Source organism: Sceloporus occidentalis, unplaced genomic scaffold (assembly GCF_023333645.1).
Source record: "Sceloporus occidentalis isolate IW3139 unplaced genomic scaffold, rSceOcc1.0.p SCAF_4, whole genome shotgun sequence".
Classification (NCBI taxonomy): Eukaryota; Metazoa; Chordata; class Lepidosauria; order Squamata; family Phrynosomatidae; genus Sceloporus; species Sceloporus occidentalis.
In genome coordinates this window covers 138,869,196-138,895,090 of record NW_028316984.1, presented here as the reverse complement: position 1 = coordinate 138,895,090, position 25,895 = coordinate 138,869,196, and the positions used below count along the sequence as shown (strand labels likewise).

At 40.6% G+C, this 25,895-nt stretch overlaps 1 protein-coding gene across 3 annotated transcripts in view; it reads left to right on the top strand.

The window, feature by feature from the left end:
* The first annotated feature begins 2,610 nt into the window (after positions 1-2,610).
* The window catches only part of DCAF5 (DDB1 and CUL4 associated factor 5), a 61,865-nt gene continuing 38,580 nt past the window's right edge, over positions 2,611-25,895 (top strand). Inside the window, exons 1-4 of one of the 3 annotated variants that reach the window (XM_089521744.1) lie at positions 2,611-2,694; positions 19,497-19,640; positions 21,151-21,187; positions 22,764-22,903. In XM_089521744.1, coding sequence (XP_089377870.1) covers positions 19,529-19,640; positions 21,151-21,187; positions 22,764-22,903 — 289 coding nt within the window. In that variant the 5' untranslated portion in view covers positions 2,611-2,694; positions 19,497-19,528. Of the gene's footprint in view, positions 2,695-3,787; positions 4,032-4,718; positions 5,261-19,496; positions 19,641-21,150; positions 21,188-22,763; positions 22,904-25,895 lie in introns of those variants that run through there. The other 2 variants (XM_089521743.1, XM_089521745.1) reach the window with 2 other exon arrangements.

Genomic DNA, 25,895 nt, shown 5'->3' with positions numbered 1-25,895 from the left:
TGACAGTGGAGCACACTCCCTCAGAGAGTGGTGGACTTTCCTTCTTTGGAGGTTTTTAAACAGAGGCTGGATGGCTATCTGTCAGAGGTGCTTTGCTTGTGAGTTCCTGCATGGCAGGGGGCTGGACTGGATGGCCCTTGTGGTCTCTTCCAACTCTATGATTTTATATTGGAATAATGATTTATGAGTAACATTAGTAGCAAAAAACATTTCGTATGGTTTGATATGGGAGGAGGTCAATGGGGTGGTGGTGACACCATGAGTTACCGCACCAGGTGACACCAACACTTAGTGATGCCACTGAGCAGAACCATCACTTTATGTGCTCATTGAGTACTGGATATAATTTTGTGCTGTCATAGACTATGGTGGAGTGGTAGGTATATTTATGAGATACAGGCTATTCCAAATGACAGTTCTCATAGGGACTCCTCCAAATGCCAGCACCTGTGTTGATCCACATTGCTAGAGCAGTTATAACAGTTTTCCTCCACCAAAGACAGGTCTTTTGTAAGGCTAATGGGTTTTAATTGCCCATCAGGAGCAAGCCTGCCTCCCAAATACTCCCATTACTTCAATGGCAGTAAAGTAACTGTGAAAATCCACAGCATAGCTTTCATTTTCCTCAAATGGCAACATTCTTCAGCATTTCTATTATAAAGGGAATTTCAGTTGACTAGTCTTAATGTGTAAATCACTTTATTCTTTTCAGACATTCTGCTCTCCAACCAGAGTTGGAACAAATTGTCGCTAGAGAGCTAGATCTCACAAAGGAGAAGCATTTTGATTTTGTTAGTACTGTATCAGGAATTATTACACCATTTGCCACCACCACACTCCACCCCTATTTTCTAGTTTCCAGCATATCTAGCTGTAATAATAAGAATAAGAGATGTGGGCTGCATCCTCACAGCAGAAATAACCCAGTTTGACATCACTTCCACTGCTATGGCTCATTGCTATGGGATTCTGGGAATGGTAGTTTGTTGTGGCACCAGAGCTCTGTGACCGAGAAGGCTAAATGTCTTACAAAACCACTATTCCCAGAATTCCATGGCATGAACCAGGGCAGTGAAAGGGTGTCAAACTGGATTATATCTGCAGTGTGAATGCAGCCTTAGGTTTTATCCAACTTTGACTAAAACACACTGCAGAAATAATCCAGTCTGAGACTGCTTTAATGCCCTGGCTCAATGCCAGGGAATTTTGGGAACTGTGGTTCTGTGAGACATTTAGCCTTCTCTGTCAGAGAGCTCTGGAGCCACAACAAACTACAGTTCCCAGGACTCCCTAGCACTGAGCTAAGGCAGTTAAAGCAGTCTCAGACTAAATGATTTCTGCAGTGTGTTTTGGAGCAGGGTGACCAGACTTGGTCCTCCTTTTCCAGGACCTGCCCTCCATTTCAACTGTCCGTCCTGGAAGAATTTCAAAATGTTTTTATAGTTTTTTGTGGCTTTTTCATAATGCCCTCCATAATTTTGAGCCCCCCTGAGCAGCATGAATTCATAGTGCTATGGGTGTTTGCAGCTTTTATTTGGTCATGTCCTCCATACACACTCTCTCTCTTCCCCCCCCCCCACACACACACTCTATAATATAAAATGTGTGTGTGTTTGTGTGTGTGTGTGTATATATATATATATATATACACACATACACAGAACCATTTTGTTTTTTATATATATCTGGAGCCACCACACACACACACACACACACACACTATAATATAAAATGTGTATGTGTGTGTGTGTGTGTGTATATATATATATACAGATCCATTTTGTTTTTTATATATAGCTGGAGCCACCACACACACACACTATAATATAAAATGTGTGTGTGTGTGTGTGTGTATATATATATATACAGATCCATTTTGTTTTTTATATATATCTGGAGCCACCACACACACACACACACACACTATAATAAAATATAAATTGTATGTGTGTGTGTGTGTGTATATATATATATATATATATGAACCACTTTTTGTTATATATATATATATTGGGAGCCACTATATACACACATGTATACATGTGTGTGTGTGTGTGTGTGTGTATATATATATATATATATTAGTATGGAGCAATAGTATATGTGTGTATATGTATATGTGTGTTTGTGTTCGTGTGTGTGCGTATAGCAGTGCCTTGTCCTCTTTGGCAGCGATGCCATCTTCTCAGCCTGTTTGCCCAGGCCTCCCTCGGAGGCTGAGAGAGTGTGACTTGTTGCCCAAGGCCAGCCCCCTCCCTTCCCCTGGGGCTTCAAACAGCCCTTATTACGTCCCTCCAACTTCACAATGAAGCTGCCAACGTCTTCTTCCTCCTCTCACAGGGAGGAGCCTCAAAACCCTTGAGTCAAAAGTGCCACAACATCCCTTCACATGCTGAGCTTCCCCAGACTGACAGGGCTAGCTAGGAATTTGGGTTCATCCTAAAGCGTGGCTTTGAACTGTTTATTAACTTAACGGTTATTAATTAGGGATTTAATGAATTAATAATTATGAAAGGGGAGGGCCACCGAAGGGGAGGGAAGGGGGCGGGGAGTGGTTCACTTAATCCCCTCCCTTCTCCCCTTTGGCCCCACCCTCGCGAGGTCGAATAACAACAACAGCGCCTGCATCTGGGGACAGTTTGACGCCAATGTAACTGCCATGGCTCCATGCTGTTGTATACCTGTGCACACAGAGTATGTGTATGTGTGTGTGTGTATATACTGTATATGTATATGTGTGTGTGTATTGGCTCCAAATATATATATTAAAAAGTGGCTCCAATATATACATACTAAGAATTATATATATTATATTATATATAGTATTATAGTGTGTCTGCATGCGCGCATATAGGGCTCCAAATATATTTTAAAAAACCCAAAAAGTCTCTCTCTCTCTCTCTCTCTATATATATATACTGTATTATATAGTGTGCGTGTGTATGTGTATATATATATATATATGAAATATATTTATTTGTGAATATATATATAAATTCACAAATATATATTATATATGTTTGTGATTGTATTATATATAAATTAATATTATATCTTTGTGAATATAAAGGAATATAAATATATAAATATAATATTTCTACATATATATAGATGAATGTTATATATATATATATATATTCCTTTATATTCACAATTATGTTATACACAAATATATAAATTTGTCAATATATATATATTCCTTTATATTCACAATTAAATATATATTCACAAACAAATATATAAATTTGTCAATATATATATATTCCTTTATATTCAAAATATTATTTATATATATATATATATATATATGTTATATATTCACAAATAGATATATAAAAATTATGAATCTGTAGCTATATCTTATAGATAGCTGTCGATATCTATGAGTCTCCCGCCGCTGCCCCCAAAGCTTTGGCCGAGGCGGGAGAGGGGCGGGGAAGGAGAGGCCCTTAAGGGCAGGCCAGGCGTCGGGGCTGGGAGAAGCCGGTGTCCCTCCAGGCCTGTCCCCTCGGAGGCCGGGGGTCTCCAGGGCGTCCCCGGCTCCGCTCCTGGCCGAGGGTCCGCCGGCAGGAGAGGCGCTGCTGCCGCTGCCGCTTCAGCTGCGGATCAGCTGCTGCTTCCAGCCTGGGAGGAGTTTAAAGGGGATCAGGAAGCCGCCGCGTTGATGGCTGGCTGAAGAAGGGGAGATCATCATAACCATAACAAGGGAAGAAGGGAGGAGGAGGAGGAGGCGGCGGCGGCGGTGGGGAGGGAGGGAGAGAGGGAGGAAGGCAGGGAGGCTGGCTGGGTCTAGGGGGCGAACCGCACCCGCAGCATGCCAAGAAGGCGAGGCGGCCCTGGGGCCAGGATGAGGTCGGTGGTGGGCTTCCTGTCCCGGCGGGGCTTGCTGGGCGACCCGCTCCTCACCCAGGACTTCCAGAGGCGGCGCCTGCGGGGCTGCAGGAACCTCTACAAGAAGGACCTCCTGGGCCACTTCGGCTGTGTCAATGCCATTGAGTTCTCCAATCATGGAGGACAGTGGCTGGTCTCAGGTAACGACGCAGCACCACCACCAGCAGCAGCAGCAGCAGAGGGACGAGACCCCGCTGCCCCTGCCTCCCCCCATCATCCCCCCTCTCTCCTCCTGCCCCAGGTTTTAGGGGCTCCAGCAGGGAAAGGAAAAAGCTTGGGTGGCGCCTCTGAGAAGAAGCACAACACACAACACAACACACCCCTGGGATCTAAAATGGATGACAGGTTTAGGGGTTTTTTTTGGGGGGGGGGAGGTCTGGCCAACACCAGCATCCCCTGAATTTTCTTTCAGGCTGCTTTCTTGGAGGAAGTTGCTTTTTGTCTTCCCTCCAAGGGCTGCTCTTCACTAGGTGTGATTTTTAATATCTATCTATATACATAGATATATAGCTTTATATCTAATATATACATATATAGATATATATCTTTTAGGCTGCTTTCCTGGAGGAAGTTGGGGGGGGTTTGGTCTTCCCTCCCAGGGCTGCTGTTCACTAGGTGTAAAGTGTGTGTGTGTGTGTGTGTGTGTGTGTGTGTGTGTGTATATATATATATATATATATATATTACAGGAATTTTATATATATCTAGCTATATTGGGGACCCCAATATCCAATTATTAATATTACATAGTTTATTATTATTATAGCTATCTACATTGGAGAGCCCAATACCCCACCATTAATATTACATAGTTTATTAATCTGTCTATATAGCTATAGCTATAGGTATAATATTAATAAACTATATAACATTAATAATTGGAGCTATGGGGCCCTGGCGTTGTGAGGGGCTGGGAGGGACTGGAAACAAAATGGACCTGCTTGGCTTGAGATTTTGGTGGTGGCGTTTTGCGAAAAAGCCTTTGGAAATGGAGGCCGAAATCAATTTGAGGGGAATCCGGATTTGTGGACGCAAAGGACTGGAGAAATGTCATTTGTTTACAACTGTGTTTTGTTTTGTTTGTTTGTTTGTTTTGAGTGGGGGGAGGAAGAAAAGAAATGGAGGCTGGAGGAAAGAGACTGAAGATCATCATCATCAATAATAATAATAATAATAATATTTATTATTTATATGTGGGTTTTAAAAAGAAGAAGTGTGTATGTGGTTTGTGTGTGTGTGTGTGTGTATATTTCTATATGAATAGTTTTATTTCGAAGGGGCTCTGTTGTTCCTCTGCCTGGTCTTAATGGCAGCTGGCAAAGAGAGTCAGTTGTGTGTGTGCTTTCTGTGAGGAAAAAGCCGCTGCCAGGTGTGGAGGGTGGCCTGGGAGGACTGAGGGGGCGAAGCGGGGATATAGCCCCCTCCAGCCGCCCCCTCCCTCCCCTTCCTCTGCTTCGTTGACTTTTTCCTGGGGCCTGAGGCACAAGGAAAGGGGGGCGAAACCCTCCCCCTTCGCCCCACTGCCGCGTTGGGCGCCGCTCCGAAGGGAAATGGCCAACTCCAGGCCGGGGCTTGAGTTGGAGCTGCAGGCCTCGCTCTCCTGGAGCTCCTCATAGCGACAGGCCGGGGAATCGAGGGCCTATTCGGGCCAAAGAGTGGAGGGCCACACAACGATGGCAACTCTCTCTCTCTCTCTCTCTCACACACACACACATATTCACACACACTGCCCACCTTGGACTTTGCTAATGGCACCACACACACGCACGCATGCCCGTCTTGGCCTTGGCTAATGGCACCATACACACACACACACACACACACACGGCCGGTCTTGGCCTTTGTCAATGACACCACACACAAACACAGACTGTCCACCTTGACCTTTGGTAATGACACCATACACGCGCACACACACACTTGGTCTTTGCTAATAGCACTATACACACATGCACACACACACACATACAAATATACATACTGCCCACCTTGGCCTTTGCCAGTGGCACCACACAAACACACACACACACACACACTGCCCACCTTGGCCTTTACTAATGACACCACACACAAACACACATAAACATCAACCACCTTGGCCTTGCTAATTGGCAGCTCAGTGTGTGTGTGTGTGTGTGTGTGTGTGTTTCTGTGTGAGAGGCAGCACTGCTCCTTCACCTTCCCTGGAAATATCACCTATGAGAGAGTGTGCCATCAAGGCACTGAATAATAATAATTAATCTGGAATAACTTGTTGTTGTTGTTGTTGTTGTTGTGTGCCTTTGGGTAATTTTTTCCGATTTATAGCAGCCCTACGGTGAAACTATCATGGCAAATCTTGGCAGGATTTGTTCTGAGGAGGCTTGCCATTGCCTTCCCCTGAGGCTGAGAGAGTGTGACTCACCCAAGGTCTCCCAGTGGGTTTCACAGCTGAACTAGGAATCAAACCCTGGTCTGCAGAGTCACAGTCCAACACTCAAACCGCTGTCATAGTCTGGTTCTCCCATTACAGGTTGAGTCTCCCTTATCCAGAATGCTTGGGACCAGAGATGTCTTGGATTTTGAATACACACACAGAGAGAGATATAGAACCCAAGTCTAAATACAACATTGATTCATGTTTCATATACACCTTATGCCTGAAGATAATTTTTATACAGGCCTGTTACAGACTGCCAAAATAAAGCTGCTTCGGGTCTCTTTGGAGGTATGCTGTTTAAATGATGCATGCATCCTAAGAATCCGGAAGCTGCAACAAAGCTGCACTCCAGTGCTTAGGAATGGAGTGTGGCTTTGGCGCGATCTCCGGACTCGTAGGACCCATGCATCATTTAAATAGCATACCTCCAAAGAGACCCGAAGCAGCTTTATTTGGGCAGTCTGTAACAGGCCACAGTGTTTTTAATAATTTTGTACATGAAGCAAAGTTTCCATACATTCAACCATCAGAAAGCAAAGGTGTCACTGTCTCAGCCAACCATGAAAAAAGTTTGGGGTTTTGGAATATTTTGGCTTTCAGAGTTACAAATAGGGGAGACTCAACCTGTACCAGTTCTTCAATTTAAAATATTTTCATCACCCGTGAATGTGCACTGATCTCTTCTACCCACCCGCCCTGAGTGATGATTAAGTTGTGATCGAGGCTATTAAGTTGATAATATAAGTACAGTTGGTCCATGGATTCAACCATCTGTGGCTAAAATATTTTTTAAAAAGATATACATTCCCAAAAGCAAACCTTGATTTTTGCCATTTTATATACAGGATACAATTTTACTATGGTGTTGTATTTAATGGAATTTGAGCATGCACAGATTTTGGTGTCCACAGCGAGGTCCTGGAACCAAACCAAAGCAGCTATCAAGGGAAAATTTGTAATCTGACATATAATATACAATCTATTGAATCTATAATCTACTAGTTTTTGAACCTAAAGTCAATCCATCTCCATAGATTGTATCACAGTGCCTTTCTTGAAAACAGAGATAAGCCCTTTATAGCGATGCGTTTTAACCTTTCATTCTTCATATGTTTGGGATTTCAACTCCCAGAATTCCTGGCTGTTGTTCAGCTTTCTGGGGATTCTGGGAGATGGAAGTCTAAAATATCTGAGGAAGTCTTCTCAATATCAAATACTGCTGCTGCTAAATTGGCAGTAATCGTGTGGTTTGATGTAAGAGATTACTGGAGCTTTAGTCCAAACTCTTAACTTCTACTCATTTTTTGAAGATGATGCCACTTTTAATATTTCTTCTTTTGCTAAATTTAAGGTCATTCAGTCTTCTAGTAGTAATGTCTTAATAATAAACAAAATCCCCATCAGCATCATTGAAGAAAATGAAGACATATTGATACTGATTTCAACTAAACCGGGAGAGGATAAAATGTGGGCCATGGGCTTCTCACAGCCTGCTATGGGCCTCCTGCTGTCCTACAGGGTTCCTGAATTCCTCCTAATCCATAACACCCTGGTTCCTATGCCCCAAAATCACAAAATACACCCTCCAGAAACCTCTAGGGGACAGATTTGCTATGTAAACCTAATTTTCATAGAATCATAGAATCGTAGAGTTGGAAAAGACCACAAGGGCCATCTAGTCCAACCCCCTGCCGTGCAGCAACTCTCAAAGCATCCCTGACAGATGGCCATCCAGCCTCTGTTTAAAGACTTCCAAGGAAGGAGACTCCACTACACTCCGAGGGAGTGTGTTCCACTGTCAAACAGCCCTTACTGTCAGGAAGTTCCTCCTAATGTTGAGGTGGAATCTCTTTTCCAGGAGCTTGCATCCATTGTTCCAGATCCTGTTCTCTGGAGCAGCAGAAAACAAGCTTCTTCCCTCCTCAATATGACATCCCTTCAAATATTTAAACAGGGCTAGCATATCACCTCTTAACCGTCTCTTCTCCAGGCTAAACATCCCCAGCTCCCTAAGGCGTTCCTCGTAGGGCATGGCTTCCAGACCCTTCACCATTTTGGTTGTCCTCCTTTGGACATGCTCCAGTTTCTCCACATCCTTTTTGAATTGTGGTGCCCAGAACTGGATGCAATATTCCAGGTGGGGCCTGACCAAAGCAGAATAGAGTGTCACTATTACGTCCCTTGATCTAGACACTATACTTCTATTGATGCAGCCTAAAATTGCATTGGCCTTGTTAGCTGCTGCTTTGCACTGTTGACTCATGTTCAACTTGTGGTCTGCTTGGACTCCAAGATCCCTTTCACATGTGGTCTCATTCAGCCATGTGTCCCCCATCCTATATCTGTGCATTTCGTTTTTCTGCCCTAAGCACAGTACCTTACATTTCTCTGTGTTGAATTTCATTTTGTTAGCTTTGGCCCAGCTTTCTAGTCTATTCAGGTTATTTTGAATGTTGATCCTGTCCTCTGGAGTATTAGCTGCTCCTCCTAATTTGGTGTCATCTGCAAATTTGATAAGTGTGCCCCCAATTCTGTCATCCAAGTCATTGATAAAGATGTTGAATAGCACTGGGCCCAGGACAGACCCCTGTGGGACCCCACTGGTCACTTCTCTCCAGGATGAAACTTTTGCTCCCTACCATCCTTACAAGGACTGTCTATCTGTCTGTCTAGAAATGGCTAGTTCCTAAACCCTATTAGTTTCAGATATCTTTTACATTTAGAATGAAATTTTAATTTCAGTTTATAAGAAAAGCAGCCTTCAAAGTATTTTTTCTAGTTATTGATCAGGTGGGAGGAAAAGTATTTTTAATCCCCAAATTATCTATTAATGGAGGGGGCAAGAGTCTTGTACTACCCTATCTTTTGGTGTGCTATCTCAGGATACCTTTGCTGTGTTAAACTAAATACCTGTACATAGAATTTCCTTTTAGACAATTGCTTCCATCAGAGGCATTTCTCAGGACTAGAGTATATGCAAAGTATCAGTAGGGAATTCTGGTAAATCAGAGAATCAGAAACAATGTGGTAGATTAACAGATACAGAACTTTGTTTCCTTTACATGCTAAGTAATTGTATTGATATAAATTGTTGAGGAAATGTTGTGGGAGACCCAGTGTTTTAACAGAATCAATATTTAACATAACAACATATCTCTGACATATAAACACTTTGAACATCAGCTTGTACTGCTTGAGTGTTATAGCTCCAAAACAAACTGCAGAAATAACCCAGTTTGAGGCAGCTTTAACTGCTCTGGCTCAGTGCTAGGGAATCCTGGGAATTGTAGTTTATTGTGGCACCAGAGCTCTGACAAAGAAGGCTAAATGTTTCCCAACAACTACCGTTCCCAGAATTCCCTATCTTTGAACCAGGGACTTAAAGCGATCTCAGACTGGATTATTTCTACAGTGTGTTTTGGACCATAGACTAAGAAAAGCCATGATGTCAGTCTTTATTTTAGGTGCTAACAGTCAACTCCTTTCTTTTAAAAGAACCTGAGAGGTAGTCAGATTCTTCTAGTGTAGCTATTAGCAGTGCTTTCCCACCACTCCTCCTGTTTAAGTCTTAAATAAATAGATTAATTAAAACTTTTGAAACTTGATGAGGACTGTACCAGCAAAAGAAAGTATTCTACTGCAATTAAATTATAGCATTGGGTTGGATAAAGCTATCTAAAAATATGGCAGGCATGATAATCCTGTGCATTTGGTCTCTAAATAAGACAGTGACGTGTTACCAATGTCTTAATTAGATACCAGATGCACAATTCTCCTGTTTCTGGAATATATGCTGCATAAGGGTATCTACTGCTGTTGGCAAGTGTAGCATTTTTATACCATAGAAGTGACAGAAGTTGCACTAGCATACACTTCCTATTTGTTGTTGTGTGCCTTCAGGTCGTTTCAACACAGTTGTTTCTATCTCTTAGACACTACTTGTGATGTTTACATTGCCCTTTCTTCTTTCTTTCCCATCTCTAGCACAAACCCATTGTCCTTAACTTTATAAAGTTTTCCATGGCTGTGACCCACCCTCCTTCTGTCACTCCTCCATTTATTGAGGCTATATCTCTGCCTATTGCTTTTGTCCTCCTAACTGTCATCCCATTAGCTGACAACCTCTTGCTCATTCTCTAAGGCCTGTTACAGACAGCCAAAATAAAGCTGCTTCGAGTCACAGTGGAAGTATGGTGTTTCAATGATGCATGCGTCCTAAGAGTCCAGAAGCCACACCAAAGCCACGCTCCAGTCCTTAGGGCTGGAGCGTGGCTTTGGTGTGACTTCTGGACTCTTAGGACGCATGCATCATTGAAACACCATACCTCCACTGTGACTCGAAGCAGCTTTATTTTGGCTGTCTGTAACAGGCCTAAATACTTAGCCCATTCTCTCTTGCTGCCCTTCATAGGTGTTCAGGCATAGGGTTATATTCCTCCTATGTTACCATGCAGTATCTCCATCATCATTAAATCACTCCCCAAAACCCATATTTCCATAAAGCCTTCAGCACACTCATTTATTTATTTATTTATGTCATTTTTATGTCGTCTTTCTCTCAGAAAGGGACCCAAGGCAGCTCACAAGATAATAACATTTTAAAAACTTTACAATCAAATTTTAAAAACAATTAAAATAATCTAATTAAAACAGTATAAAATTAACATTAAAACATACAAATGTTAAAAAGAAAAACACACACCCCATATAAAAGCCACCCTGATATGATTTTAAAAAGCCTGCCTGAATAAGAACATTATAATAATTTTGCCTCTGCAATTGTTTATTTTTTCTTCTTTGGTGATTTTGTTTCTTGCTTCTTTTTTGAAGTTTGTGTTATTATATGGTATATTTGAATTCTTCCCTTCCTCCAAGGAACTCAGGTGACATGCACATTTCTTTTTATTATTTTATTCTACATAACAAAGCTGTGAGATAAGAATGAGTGATTGGCCCAGGGTCACCCAGTAGGCTTCTGTTCTGTTAGCCATTTGAACTTAGGTCTTTTCAGTCCTAGTGAGGACCTATATGCTATTTCACACAGGTTCTCCCTTTTATGTCTGCTTAGCAGGGGAGCTACTCACTTCCTGAATTTGCCACTACAGCTGCTTCTCAGATGTGTATCCTAATCATAATGTAAAGAGCATTTCCAAAGCAAGATGAAAAATGCTAGCCTTTAGAAGACACTGTGCTGCTATTCCATCTTTTTCTCCTTAGCAGTTTTTCCATAACAAGGAAAGTAGTGCAAAACAAGGGGGAGAGGTTACTAGGGCAGTCCAATGGCATAAGAACCTCAACCAGCAAAGGGTTAAATGTTCATTCCTAGAGTCAGTGTATCTTTAGAAACACACATGGGCAGTTCTGACTTAAAATTAATCTGAATATATTCTCAAAGTCTGGTAAAGAAGGGAAGCAGCTGCCTTTTCTTTGCAAAATGTGAATTCTCAGGTCTAGAAACTTGGTAAATTGGCTGCAGTCTGTATAACATAAGTGAATTAGAGATATAGATAGCAATGATCCAGAAAAGTGAGTTTTCTTTATATTTACAGCTAATAATTGATAGGGTAGTTAGATGTTCCCTTCAGGCTATAGGCACATCTTTAATGCTCTGAAAAAATAGTATCAACCAGTGGACTCCATGTTAAGTAAATTAGGAAATCTATTTAATGTATTAGTTCAAGTTTTACATGAGATACCCAAGTACTAAACTTTATTTCCAAACTGGTTTCAGGACCCTGGGTAGTTCCTTTAGAGTTTGGATTCAAGCATGGAATTCTGCACCCTACTGACATGAAAGCCACCAAGCCCCATTGCCATATTTGATGAACACAGCATGCTGATAGTTTCTTAACTTGATTGTTATCACTTTTTTACTCATCTTCTCAATTCCAGTCTTGACTTTCTGACTTGGATACAGAATTCTTTTATTAGGGTTATTCTATCTTTGCTAACTGGTTTGATCATATCCAATAGTTTTTCTCTTCCTAACCCAGCTATTGCTTCCTTTTTTGCATCCAACATAATTTTCTTTCTCATTAGTTTTTCTCACCCTTCCCATTCTTTAACATGCTCTCTAGGTTTCCTTCTGTGGAATTTTAATTCTTCCTGATTCACTAGTCTTGCTCATTTTCCTATCTTGCTTTCCTGGGCCATTTAACAAGAAAAATTTGACAAAGAGAATGGTTTAACTCTAGTTCTGGTTGAAAGAAGATGCATAATAATATTGATCTTGAAACTGAGGCAAATATCCTTATTTTGGAGGATTTTGTGTGTGCTGTTTAGAACTGTTTCTCTGCAAAAACATTACAGCCCTTACCCAGAGGTCATGAAAAGAATGATTGTCTGTTCTCTTGATCGGCAAGGATCCTCCCATGACAAGGAACTCTGGGCAAGAATGGCAATTGTCACAAATTGAAATACACTCTTCCCTCCACATTCGCTAGGGTTAGGGGCACAGGACTCCGCTGAATGTGGAAAAACCATAAATAACAAAAACACTATGTTTTTACCTGAGAGAACACAACTCTAGGAATCTCTAGGTTCTTCAGTGCAAATCTGTGGTCAACATCTGCCAGACATTGACCATAGAATTGCACTGGAGGAGCTACAAATGCCTAGTGGAGTGTTTTCTCTAGGTATCTCTAGGCCCTTCAGAGTGACTTTTGGTTAAAGTTGATCATAGAGTTGCTCTGGAGGACCTATATATTCTTAAAGAGAACATATAAATAAAATCTGTGAATAATCAAATCTGCTAAAGTCAAAGCTGCAAATGAGGAGGGACAAGTGTATTTCTGAAATAAGGATATGCATTGATCTTCAGTGGAAAACAGTATCTTTTCTTCTTACCATCACTGATTTCTAGCAAAAAGCTAGGACTTCTAGTAAGCTTTATCAATATAAAGCTTACCAGAAGTCCCAAATGCCACCACTCCTGTTGTTGCAAACTCAACTGTGTTTAAATCTCTTCTTAGTAACTGATTACTGGAATGCTATCTCAAATGTTCAGATTTATTATAGTCTAACAACAGATTTAAAATTGTATTTTAGCTCTCCTCCCAAAGCCCATTTTTTAGACTGGACTTTACCTCTTCAGTTTCTTCTCTAACTTCAAAAAGTTGTGGGATAGCTATGGGTGAGACCATAATTTTGCTTTGTCTTAAAGCAGTAGTCCCCAAACCGTGCTCTTTAAAGGATTTCAGACTTCAGCTCCCATAATCCGACACTATTTGCAAAAGCAAAGTGGTGGTGGTGGTGACAGTGAGAGAAGCAAAAGGACATGTGAGCAAAATTTTAGAAGTACAGTCAGCCCTCCACATTTGCAGCTTTGACTTTTGCAGCTTTGATTATTTGCAAATATGATTAATATGTTCTCTCTAGTGATCTCTAGACCCTCCAGTGCAGCTCTGCCAGCGGTTGACCATAGAATTGTGCTGGAGGACCTAAAAATTACGAGAGAAAATACTTGTCTAGGCATTTATAGATTCTCTAGCATGATTCTGTGGTCAGTGTCTGACAGATGTTGACCATAGAGATGCACTAGAGGACCTACAGATTCTTAAAGAGGTGATTTTGCAGGTAAAATAAATAATGGCTTTTTATTTGCATTCCCCCCCACTTTCATTGGGGTCCCTTGCCCCTAACCCCAGTGAATGTGGAGGGCCTACTGTAATGGATACAGGATCCTTCTCTATGTATGCCCAGGCTGGCATGGCCGAGGGGCATCTTGATGGCTGCTTGACTGGCTGCTCAGTCACTGGTCCCATTGCACTTTGTCACCCTGGGAGCAGCAACCAAGCAGCCATCCATCCTTCCTTTTACTGTAAGGCTGGTGCAGGTGAGAGGGAAGAGCAAGCCGCCCTGGCCACTACCGCTGCTGTATTCTCAGTGAAGACGTGGAAGCGGAGGCAGTGGTGAGATGGGTGCAGCTGAAGTAGATGCCATTGGCAGGCTGGCTGCCAGTGGCAACAGCAAGGGGGTAGTCCCCCAGTCCTCCTTGTGCTGGGATAGGCATGGGGGTGCTAGAGTTGTTGCACAAGAGGAAAGGGGACAGTAGCCCAAACAGTGGACCGCTATTTTAGACTATAAACTTTCTGAGGAAATAATTGTGATGATTTAATATTAAGCTTACAGGTAGCATTTTATACCATTTATTAGCATTATTCATATTTTTATTTGCAGAATATTTTAGGAAGGAATGACATGGTCCAGAATTTTAGCAAAAAGGAAATAAGGACTGGGAACCATTTGTAAGAAAAGGGAAAATGTGTTAGATGGACAAGCCTTGTCTCCTGTCATAGAGTCTTTTTTCTGTACTTTCAAGAAAAGCTTTTGTTTGCAACCAGTGTACCTGGCTACTTTTTAAAAACACACCTGAGGTTTTGGGGAAGCCAATCAATCACTCTGGCTCTAGAAAAGTAAACACTGACCTCTTAACTGAAATAGCCAGGTAGGTAGTTGCAAATTTTTAAATTTCAAAAGAAGACAGTGCATCAAAATCCTCTCTGGTTGCACTGTTTTTTCCTTTTTATTCCTGTTACTTTCTTTAGCATGACACTTGGCTATTTCTAGGCATGCATTCCTAGTAAAACTCTCAAGGGCTCTGAAATGTTTCAAAAACTACATTTGCTTTTTTATTTTTTTTTATTTTTGCCTTTTTGTTTTGGTGTTCATTATTTTTGTTCAAGTGGTTAAGACACTGACTCTGTTGATTGCAAAATCAGCAGGTTGGCAGTTTGAGGCCCGGGTGCCACACAATGGGGTGAGCTCTTGTCACTAGTCCCAGCTTCTGCCAACCTAACAGTTTGAAAGCATACAAATGCAAGTAGATAAATAACTATCACTCCGGTGGAAAGGTAAACAGTGTTCTGTGTAATCATGCTGGACACATGATCACAGAGTAGTCTCTGACAACGCTGGCTCTTCGACTTAGTAACGGAGATGAGCACCACCCCCTACGGTTGGACATGATTTGACAACCTTGTCAATGGGGAATACTTTTACCTTTTATTGTAAGTTAGCAGGATAATATTATGGTATAAAGTTCTAGTATGTTAGTGTTGTAAATAATAATAAAGTAAAAAAATTAAGTAAAAAAATAAATTTTGAAAAGGTGGAAGTTTTCTACTATACAAATCAGTCCTCTTCTGCTTTGCTAGCAATAAGCCCATCATAATTATTTAATTTCAGATGCTGTAGCCTATGTCCCAGTTAGACCAAATCAGCTGAATCACTCAAACTGGCTAAGTGTTGACTTACCAGGTTGCCACTGATTCAGAACTGGTCTATTCTAGGTGGGACTAACAAATCAGTTTAGGCCTAATAGTATTTAAAAGTCAAGTTACACTTCCTTTGTTTATGAGTCAAGTGAGACTGATCAGCTGAGAAGAGCATGGTGTCTATTCAGTGTATGCTGGATGTATGCAAGTCATTTGTTTCTCTGTGATCTGGAATCAAGTTGTAGTGGGCTCTAGACTCTTCTGTGTCCTTAAACTATCAGTAGAAGATGGACAGAGAAAAAGTGGAAGGAGGGTGGAAGTAGCGACAGAATAATTATGCCTTGTAGTCCAAATGGAATAGAATAGAATGCTTTGGAAAGGCATTAAAAATGTTGACATGGTGTCTTTCTATTACGTAATCTTAAGATGTTGTGCACATATATGACAAAATTTGGATTTAGTGACGGATTCCTCATAATGAAGATTAGAAAATATGCCGCTGGATGAAATGTAATAAACTGCAGAACAGAATCATCCAGTATATGCTTTATTCTAATTTGGTACAAGTTTATGGACATACCAGGCTGTCCTTCAGAAAAAGACAACAACATGGTGTCTTATACTTTGGGGAACTTCCATTGCTGGTGGTTATGGAAGTTCTGTGGAAGCAGGAAGGGAAATATTGAAGTAGGACCTGGATAACTGTGTGTGCATTGAAGGCTTGGAAGTGTTTGTTGTGCTCATGTAACTCCAGCTTTTATGTTTGCTTCCAAGCTTAATTTAAATGTGGGTTCTAGATTCCAAGGCCATAAACAAATGGGAACATGTTTCCTTTAAGGACCAAATGCTTCTATACAAGCAGAACCAGGACTTCATCTTGATGTTCTACACCTTGCATTTAGCACCAGCTCAAAATAATCCAAATGAGAGCAGGAGATACATACAAGTATCATTATTGTAGAATGCCCTTCTAGTAAAAATCAGGCAGACTCCCTCTTTGTGTATCTTTCGCCCGTAATTCAAAATGCTTTTAACTGCCTGGTTTATGCATAATAGGCACATGCATGAGCCTTGGAGCACACATACATCCTCTTCTCCTCTCTTCAGCACAGTCATGAGGAGGAGGTTGGAAGCCATTGCTCTCATTTTCAGCTAACTATGGTTAGTTGTTGACATCTGAAGCCAGACACAATATGGTTCATATTAGAGGAAGAAGAAAAGTTTTATAATCCTGGCTCCTTTTCATACAGCATAGTTCTTTCTATCTGCATTTTTTATTCTTATTTGGAATAAAAAAAGTTACTGTGTAGTTGAAAAAAAAAGCAACAGGTTCTATCCAGTTTCTTCCTTGCAACTGCACCAAAAGAGGAAACGGGGGGAGTGCATAAGCCCACCTGAGACTCAGCCATTCCCAAATTATTAAACATAGTTTAGCATGATGTCCAAAATGCCACAAATGTGTAATGTATAGTTATACTACTGGCAGTCTTAGTGTGTAGTAATGTCTGCCGTTGATGCTGTTAGTTTTGTTCTATTATCTGTCCTATGTTGTTGATTTTGGAATTTGATTATGTTATTATATTGTGTGGCTTTATAGTTATGCTATACTCTAGTTCAAGTGCAATTAATAAAACACTGGGATACACATAATATATTATCTCTCTGGAATATTATTTAAGGGTATTCCACAACTTTGAGATGCTTCTTTTCCATGAATGCTGTGTATTTTTATCATGTGCAGTGTACCTAAGGCTAACACAAAACATATTTGCTGTTGTTGTTACTTGCCTTCATGTTGACCTATGGCAACCCCATTAATGAATAAAACATGTTATTGGCTTGTATTTATTTTTGAATTTAAAATACTAGTAATTCAAAAATATATACAATATGTTAAGGGGGTCCTTTAAAATGCCCAATAATTTAGCAACATACCATAGTTATCCAAGTTTTATCATGTTGCTTTCTTGGTGATTGGACCTGGTATATGCTAAACAGAAGAAGCATATGCTGTATAAAGAAGTTCCTCTTTCCTTCTTCCACCAGATGACCTAAGTTCTAGTATTTTGAGAGAGGAAGGGACCCCTTTCCCCCCTTTTTTCGCCATACTGCACACAATTTTGTAAGCTATCATATTGATTCTTGCCTTTTCCCCTAAAACTATAAAGCCTTAAATACTGTAACCTGCCCTCAGAGGGATGTTGCTCCAACCCCTGAATCATTTTGGTTCCATCAGTTATGCAGCATGTGTGAAGAAATGGTATTGCCAATCAGTTTAATTAAATAAGGTCCAGTTCTGTGAGTGTCTCCAGGATCTTTTCCCTGTATAGTTAAAGCAAATTCATATATTCTTGGTATAAATGTGAAGAAATTATGTATAATTTATCCCAATACGTTACTTTGCAGCTGCGTTAAATCTAACCAGTTATTCTGATCCAGAACAGGATTATTCAGACTACCTTGGTCTTCTGAGGTTTCTGATATCTTGAATAAGTGTTGATTCCAAACTAACTGAAACAAGGAAGCCAAACAAAAATGAAAACATAAATATAAAAAATACAACAAGGCTAATATTATCCAAACCTGTACTGAAAATCGCCATTAATCTGTGAAGATCTGAATTTAACATACAAAACTAAATTATTCTATAACAGTCTGGGTTGATTTGAAAAACTCTGTATTAAACAGTAAACACAGTTTCTCATCTTAGCAGTAAACTGCCAATAAATGAATCAGATTGTCCATCAGAAGCACATATTTTGCCAATTTGTCTATCATTGCTAAATCATATTTAACGAGTGTAAATATATCACTTTTCCATTTATGAGCAATTTCTAAGCACTCTGCCAGCATCAGCAGATATGACTAAGTCTTTCTAAGGCAAATTTCCAAGAGCTCACACAAAATATTGGGTTCAAATCTAAATTTTATTCATATGTGTCCCATTTCCTATCTCACCTACTTAAACTATTGAATTGGATTGAAAACCTGAGTTTCTCGTACCACATAGGCTTTGCAAGCAAACTGAACATTTTGGTACCTTTGTTGTTCCTGTGTGATAAGTTGCTCAGTTTGCTGGCAGCTGTGATAAGCCATTGTTGATGCATCAGAAAGGCAGTAAATATGTCTAGCTGCTGAAATAATGTACAGTACTTTGTTCCGAGTCCTTTACCTTCTGGAAAAGTTATAAGGACATTAAAATACTTTCATAAATTGCAGTCATGCCTATGAATTTGGACTAGTGCTCAAATTAATAATTCTGGCAAGCTCTTTGTAAATAGCCAACTATGTTTGGCTCATAATATACAATCTTGCCATTTTAAGTAGTCCTCCTAAGTTGAAGCCCAACAAGAAAAACTAAGAGCTTGTACAGACAGCCCTAATGGGGCAGCTTGATGCTGCCCCTTTGAGTGCCGCATCAGGGTTGTGGCAACTGCACACTGCTGCCCTGATCCAGTGTTTTTCTGGCCCAAAAAGAAGCAGCAAAATGCCGCTCCTTTTTGGGATGGAAAAGGGGTGGCTTTTCAGCAGTGGCAGCAGCTTTTCTGCGCTCCTTAAGCATGCAGCGTATGAATGCCATGCCACCGGAGTGCTGCAATGCTGCCCACAGTCTGGCCGGGCAGGCAATGTGACACTAGCTTGGGGGAGGTTTCGGGGCAGGCATGATCTAAACACCATGCCCCCATGCAACCCCCAAGCCGGCGCTTACTGCCCATCTGTTTCACCCCTTAGAGTACTTTCAAGGTTGTAAGTCTAGGTAAGGCTTTTGTCTTTTCCACAGATCAGCCGTTAAACCTTCTTTGGCTGAGCTTATGCCAGTCACACTTTACAAATGTACCCTTCTGGAAAAAGAATGAGGAATCTTGCCAAAAGTAGAGACTCAAAATCATGTTCTTTTATTGTTATCAATAGTGTTGGCAATAGAAATTATAAAGATGCCTTTCCTGAATCTTGTGTTTTATATTACATAGGTGGAGATGACCGCCGAGTCCTGCTGTGGCATATGGAACAAGCAATTCACTCCAGAGTCAAACCTGTTCAGCTGAAAGGAGAGCATCATTCTAATATATTTTGTCTTGCTTTTAATAGTGGCAACACCAGAGTCTTTTCTGGAGGTAAGAGAAAAAAGCTTGAAAAAGAACACAAGAGGAAATTATGGCTCCTTTCCTGTTGTAGCCTGTTCACAGTTACCATTGTGTAGAAGGCATGAAGAATATTCTGGATACTGCTTATGACATTCTGTGTAATAGAAAGCATACATCATATGCACTTTCTTTCTTTCCTTCCCCTGCTTTGTACATTCTGAAGAGTGAAGGCTTTCTTTACACTGACAGCAAGAAGGTGAAGAACAGCAAATTTATCGGCTAAACTTGTGTTATATGGAAGGCATACTATTCTATTAATAAACAAAAAGTGCTTGGAGAAACAAAAGGCCTTTGGAATATGCTTTATGAATTATGGGGAGAAAAATCCACATCACACCAACAAAATTTATTTATTTATTACACTTATATCCTGCCTTTCTCCCAAATGGGATCCAAGGTGGCTAAGCCTTGGATTTAGTCTCATTTTCCCTAAGGTGGGAAAATGAGACTAAATGTGGGCCCCACAAACCCTTTTTGTGCCTCTCCAACTTCTAAATTCTCCCTTAGCTGCTGAGGAGAAAAGCCACGAAAAATGAATGGTGTAATGTTGCAGCAGCATAGTTTGCTGCCTACACTTTAGCAAATCACCAGAGAGGTCTGCAGCTACTGCTGCTTGACTCCCCACCTCTTCACCTTCCCTCTGGCTCAGTGGTAGCAGCACCTTGGCACTACACCATGGAAGGGAAAGAATGAAGACAAGGAATATTGCGATGGCAGCAGTGGTGACTTGAGTACCCCCTCCCACACACTCACACACACACGCTGCCAGAAGAGAAGGAGAGGTGGTTTTGAGCTTCTGGAGATTCTGGGAGCAAAGATTTTGTTGGGGACAGAGGAACTTGGCAAATTTTCTGTGCCATATTGTTCAGTTCAGAGATGGAAGCCAGAATCTAATGTTCAGCAATGAACACACTTTTGTATTCTGTGTTGGCCTCTGGGATAGTAGAGTGGGATAATATATGTAGGGCAGAAGCCAATGATGTTGGGGCATTCTTCTGTTCCAACCCACCTAACTTGAGCTACATTTACACTGCAGAATTAATGCAGTTTGATACCACTTTAACTGCTGTGGCTCAGTGTTATGACATTCTGGGATTTGTATTTTTGTGAGATATTAAGCCCTCTCTTTTCAGAGAGCTCTAGTGCCACAACAAACTAGAGATCCCAGGATTCCATAGGAAAGAGCCACAACAGTTAACGTGGTGTCAAACTGTATTAATTTTGCAATGCGGCATCAATTTAAGTTAGCACCAGAAAAGCAAGTAAGTACCTCCATCTTTTGCTTCATCTCAGCAAATGTTGTTCTTGCTACTGCTTTGTGTGTCAAAGGCAAAGAGGTCACTGGGAATCCAGTATGCTGTTACTATTTTCCTCTGCAATGGCAAAAAGTAACACCTTTTCTTTGTGTCTTTCATTTTGCCCTTTGATATCCCTTCTTCGTTATTTCCAATGTAACAACAAATTCTGTTTCTCTTTATAGGCAATGATGAACAAGTTTTGCTGCATGACGTTGAGAGGTAAATAAACTTTTCCCATTGCCTGAACAATCTTTAATGGTGTGAGGAAGGAGGCAACACAGAGATCTCCTCAGGCCACCATAGGCCTTAAGATTCAAGTCATTTTGACAACTATATGCAGGATCTGAAATATTTAAGGCATGAAGCAGACAGGCCAAATAAAGTGGCTTCTGGCTGCTTTGAGGACAGGGCGTGCAGAAGACACACACCCACAGAGCGGCTGGTAGCTGCTCTAAAGGAGCAGGGAAAGTCCTCTCTGCCAGCTGCCCATTTGGGATTGTGGCGGCAAGAGGGACATGAGACTTGGCCCTGATCCTGCTTCCGCTGCTGCCTCCTCCACTTCCCAAATGTAGTCTCCTCTGTCTGAGAAAGGAGGAGGAGGAGGAAGAGGAGAGCAGGGAAACTTACTGGATTTTGGCCTCTGGCAGGGCCCATTCTGAACCGCTGCTTTTTCTTCTTCCACCTGCCCCATCACTGCCCAGTTCTTGGGACAAGGCATTGCTGCATGAATATTTTAATGTATATTCATGAATATATACATGAATATATGACCAAAAATATATACACTAAACAAACAAAATACTACATTGTGCAGGAACGCACAACATCCACATGTAGATGTAAAGAGCCATGAGGGTAAAAAAATTGAAGAACCACTGGTTTAGACTAAAAAGTCCAATGTGGTTCACCATCCTGCTGACAGAAGGCGCTAGCTGCCAGAGATATAGTTAGCGGTTTAATGTACCAGAACCCAAACCCTTCATTCTGTGCACATAGTTCTGTACAGACAGAGCAGAGCCTCCCCCTACTTTTCTGTTTCCTGATTTGAAAAACACACACACACCAAATATGATTTTGGGGTTAGGGAGCAGAGAGGAAAAGAAGCATTTAGCTGCATAAATATTCCCAGTTTGTGTTCAAATCTGTTGCTGACTAGTACTCTTGATAGAAACCATATGACATTGGCTGTAAAGGAATTGCTCTGACTCCCAGTATGGTTCTGGTCCAGATTCATGGTGCTGAGAACATTTAAAGTCCTGAATAGCTTAGGCCTTCAGTACTTGAAGGAATCTTTCGCCATATCTACACGTACCTGAAAACTGATGTCTATTAGAGGGGCTCACCTCTGTGGGAGGAATATACTCTGAGGATGTGGGAGAGGATCTTCTGTGCTGTGATTCCCCATTTACGGAATACCCTCCCTTTGGAGGCTCAGTTTATGCTAATGTTAGTTTCATTCTAGCATTATTAAAAATTGGCTTTTTATTAAAGCCTTCATGGACTAATGATTTCATCTCAGCTTGCATATAAAAAGATTTTGGAATGTGTTAACATCTTAAATTAGTCTATTTCTAAATTATTCATTTGTTTACTATACTTTTAGAATGTTTAAATTACTTTTATTGTTTTTAAATTTTAAATTGCTTAAACAGACTTTATTGTAAGCTGCCAAGAGAGCTTGTGATACAGGACTGTATATAAATATTTAAATAAATGCATCAGGTGTAAATTCTTCATGAGAATAGGGCCAAGCTAAAGGTAAAAGAAGTGACACTGACAGCTGTGTCTGTTTCAGTGGTGAAACCTTGGATGTGTTTGCCCATGAAGATGCAGTATATGGACTATCAGTGAGTCCAGTGAATGATAACGTTTTTGCAAGTTCATCTGATGATGGCCGAGTTCTTATTTGGGATATCAGAGAATCTTCCCAAGGAGGTAAGTGCTACATATGTATGTCTGTGGATGCTGATCTCTTTCTTTGAAGAGAACTGATAATGTGTAACACTGTGAAAGACAGGAATGAGGGGGGAAAGAAAAGAGAAGAAATCCTGTGAAAGCACATATTTCCTGTAGTTTTTTATGACAATTCTTCCAGGGTTTTTTCCCAAACAGAAACCTTGGAAACTTTGGAGAACACTGAGAAAGACTTGTATGAACTACTTAGTTGTTTGGAATAACTGGAATTATTCTTCAGACATGATTGAACTTACTCAAAATGTGTACTATCACTAAGTTTAGGCATGCATTAGAGGATGATAATTCTTCTGTGTGTGTGTGTAGTAGTGTACCTTTTTGTGGTAGTGTACTATTTTATAGGTTTACACTCCTTTTGTTTTAATTTTTGTAAGACACTTTGAGCCCTAGCTTGGGGCAAAAATTACTTTATTTATATGCGGCCTTTCTCCCAGGGTGGGACCCAAGGTGGCTTCCAGAAACAAAAAAATTTAAAATTTTTACAAAAAAGTTTTTAAAACTATCAGAATTGGAGTTGAATGAAGAATGGTCCCCGATATCACAGACATGGGGAAAGGTATTTGGTATAGAGAAAGACATTTTGTTATGAACCTTGAAAACAAAACAAAGAACTTATCAGAAAATGAAAGGAATGTGAGAACATACTTTTTCTTATCTTTTCCTTATGGATACTACTTTTTTTTTTCGTTCCAGATTTTCATGTCTTCAGGTTATGTTACGTCCTTAATATGTAAAGAGAATAAGATTGTAAATAAGATTATGAAGTAAATTAAAAAAAATTAAAAAAAAGTTTTTAAAACTATTTAAAATCCCCACATTAAAACACTATGAAATTATTTTAAAATTATACCAAAATTAACAGATAAACCATACATCTAAATGAGAACCTTCCCTGTTTAACCATTAAAAGCTTGCTTAAATTAAAAAAAAAATCTTTGTTTGCTGGCTGAAGGAAGCAGGGAGGGGACCAGCTTAGCCTTCTGTACTTCCAGAGTGTGGGAGCAGCCACTGAGAAGGTTTTGTTTCATATCCTCAACAAGTGAATGGTGATGGTGGCGAGACCAAGAGAAAGCCTCCCTCTGACGATCCTAAAAGCTCTGGCAGGTTCATATGGGGAGATATGGCTTTTCAAATAGTCAAAAGGCAGGATCATGATGGTGATTATGATAATAATGATGATGGTGATTTACCTGATGCCCAGCATCATAAGAATGGGTGACAAGGGAGCCTTTACAGGAGAATATTCCAAAAATCCAGCCATAAGCACTAAGAAGACAATCTCCCCAGGCTTCACTTACTTCATCTATGAAGATGACCTTGGTGTATAGACAGGTTCATGGGGCCAGTTGTGAGTTGTAGTCTGCCACATATTTGCCTATGGTTCTAAGGTATTGTTTTTAACTGCCTTCAAGTCAACTTCAACTTATGGTGACCCTATGAATGGGAGACATCCAAGTCACCCTCTCATCAACAGCCCTGCTCATGTCTTGCAGATTCAGGGCTGTGGCTTCCTTGATTTGGGTCTACCGATCTGTCATGCAGTGTCTCTCTTTTGCTACGGCCTTCTGCCTTACCAAGCATTATTGTCTTTTCTAGTGAATTATGTCTTCTCATGATATGGTCAAAGTACAACAGTATCAGTGTAGCCATCTTGGCTTCTATGGAGAGTTCGGGCTTCATTTGCAGTAGGACCCATTTATTTATCTTTTGATAAGACTTTTACAGTACTGTGTTTTTAATGAATTGATTTTCTTTCTGTCAGCTTTCTTCACTGTCCAGCTTTCACAATCATACATAGAAATGGGAAATACAATAACAGGGACAATAATAACTTTAGTATTCAATGATATATCTTTACTCTTAAGGGTTGTGTTTAGTCCTTTCATAGTTGCCCTTCCAAGGCGCAGTATACACAGTGCTAAATGCCGTGCTGGCACCGTCACAATGGGCACCGCCACTGTGATGTGATGAATGCATAGCGTCCACAAGTTGCGCTGCGTCTGTGACATCATGAGTGCGTTGCAATGTACGCCCAGCGGGGCAAAAAGAACCCACTTTTTGCGGGTTCTTTTTTCTCCGCAGGGAAGCCGCGCGGTTTGGTGGCTGTGGCTTCCCTGTGGAGGAAAAACAAGCTCTGTCAGGCTTCCCTTTTTGGGAGGTCTGTACCGCATCCAAGTCTAGTTGTCTACTGATTTCTTGACTGCACTCTCCATTCTGATTAATGACTGAACCAAGATATGGAACATCTTGAACTATTTCAATGTCTTCATCATCTACTTTAGATGTATGTAAATCAAGGAGCCCTGGTGGCGCAGTGGTTAAATGCCTGTACTGCAGCCATTCACTCAAAACCACAAGGTTGCGAGTTCAAGACCAGCAAAAGGGCCCAAGCTCGACTCAGGCTTGCATCCTTCCGAGGTCGCTAAAATGAGTACCCAGACTGTTGGGGGCAAATTAGCTTACTTGCTAATTAGCTTACTTGCTGTTCACCGCTATGATCTTTGGAATAGCGGTATATAAATAAAACAAATTATTATTAATTATTATTTGTAGTCATTATTTTTGTTGTCATAATGTTCAACCGTAAACTTGCCTTTGCAGTTTTTCCCTTGACTTTCTTCAGAAATATTTCCAAATCTCTCCTATTTTCTGTTAGTAGTGTGATGTCATATGCATATCTTAACTTGGTGAGTGTTGGTGTTTCTTCCTTCACTTTTCACACCTCCTTCTTCCAAGTCTTTATCACGCTTTACATATGACATTTTCAGCATATAAGGTGGATGGGGTGGTAAAACGCAGCCATACCTGACCCTCTTGTCAATTAGAAATAATTCAATTTCTCTTTATTCAATCCTAACAGTAGTCTCTTTTCCTGAGTACAGATTATGCATCAAGTGAATAAAATGTTGTGGCACACCCATTTCTTCAAGAGCAAACCATAGTTTTTCACAAT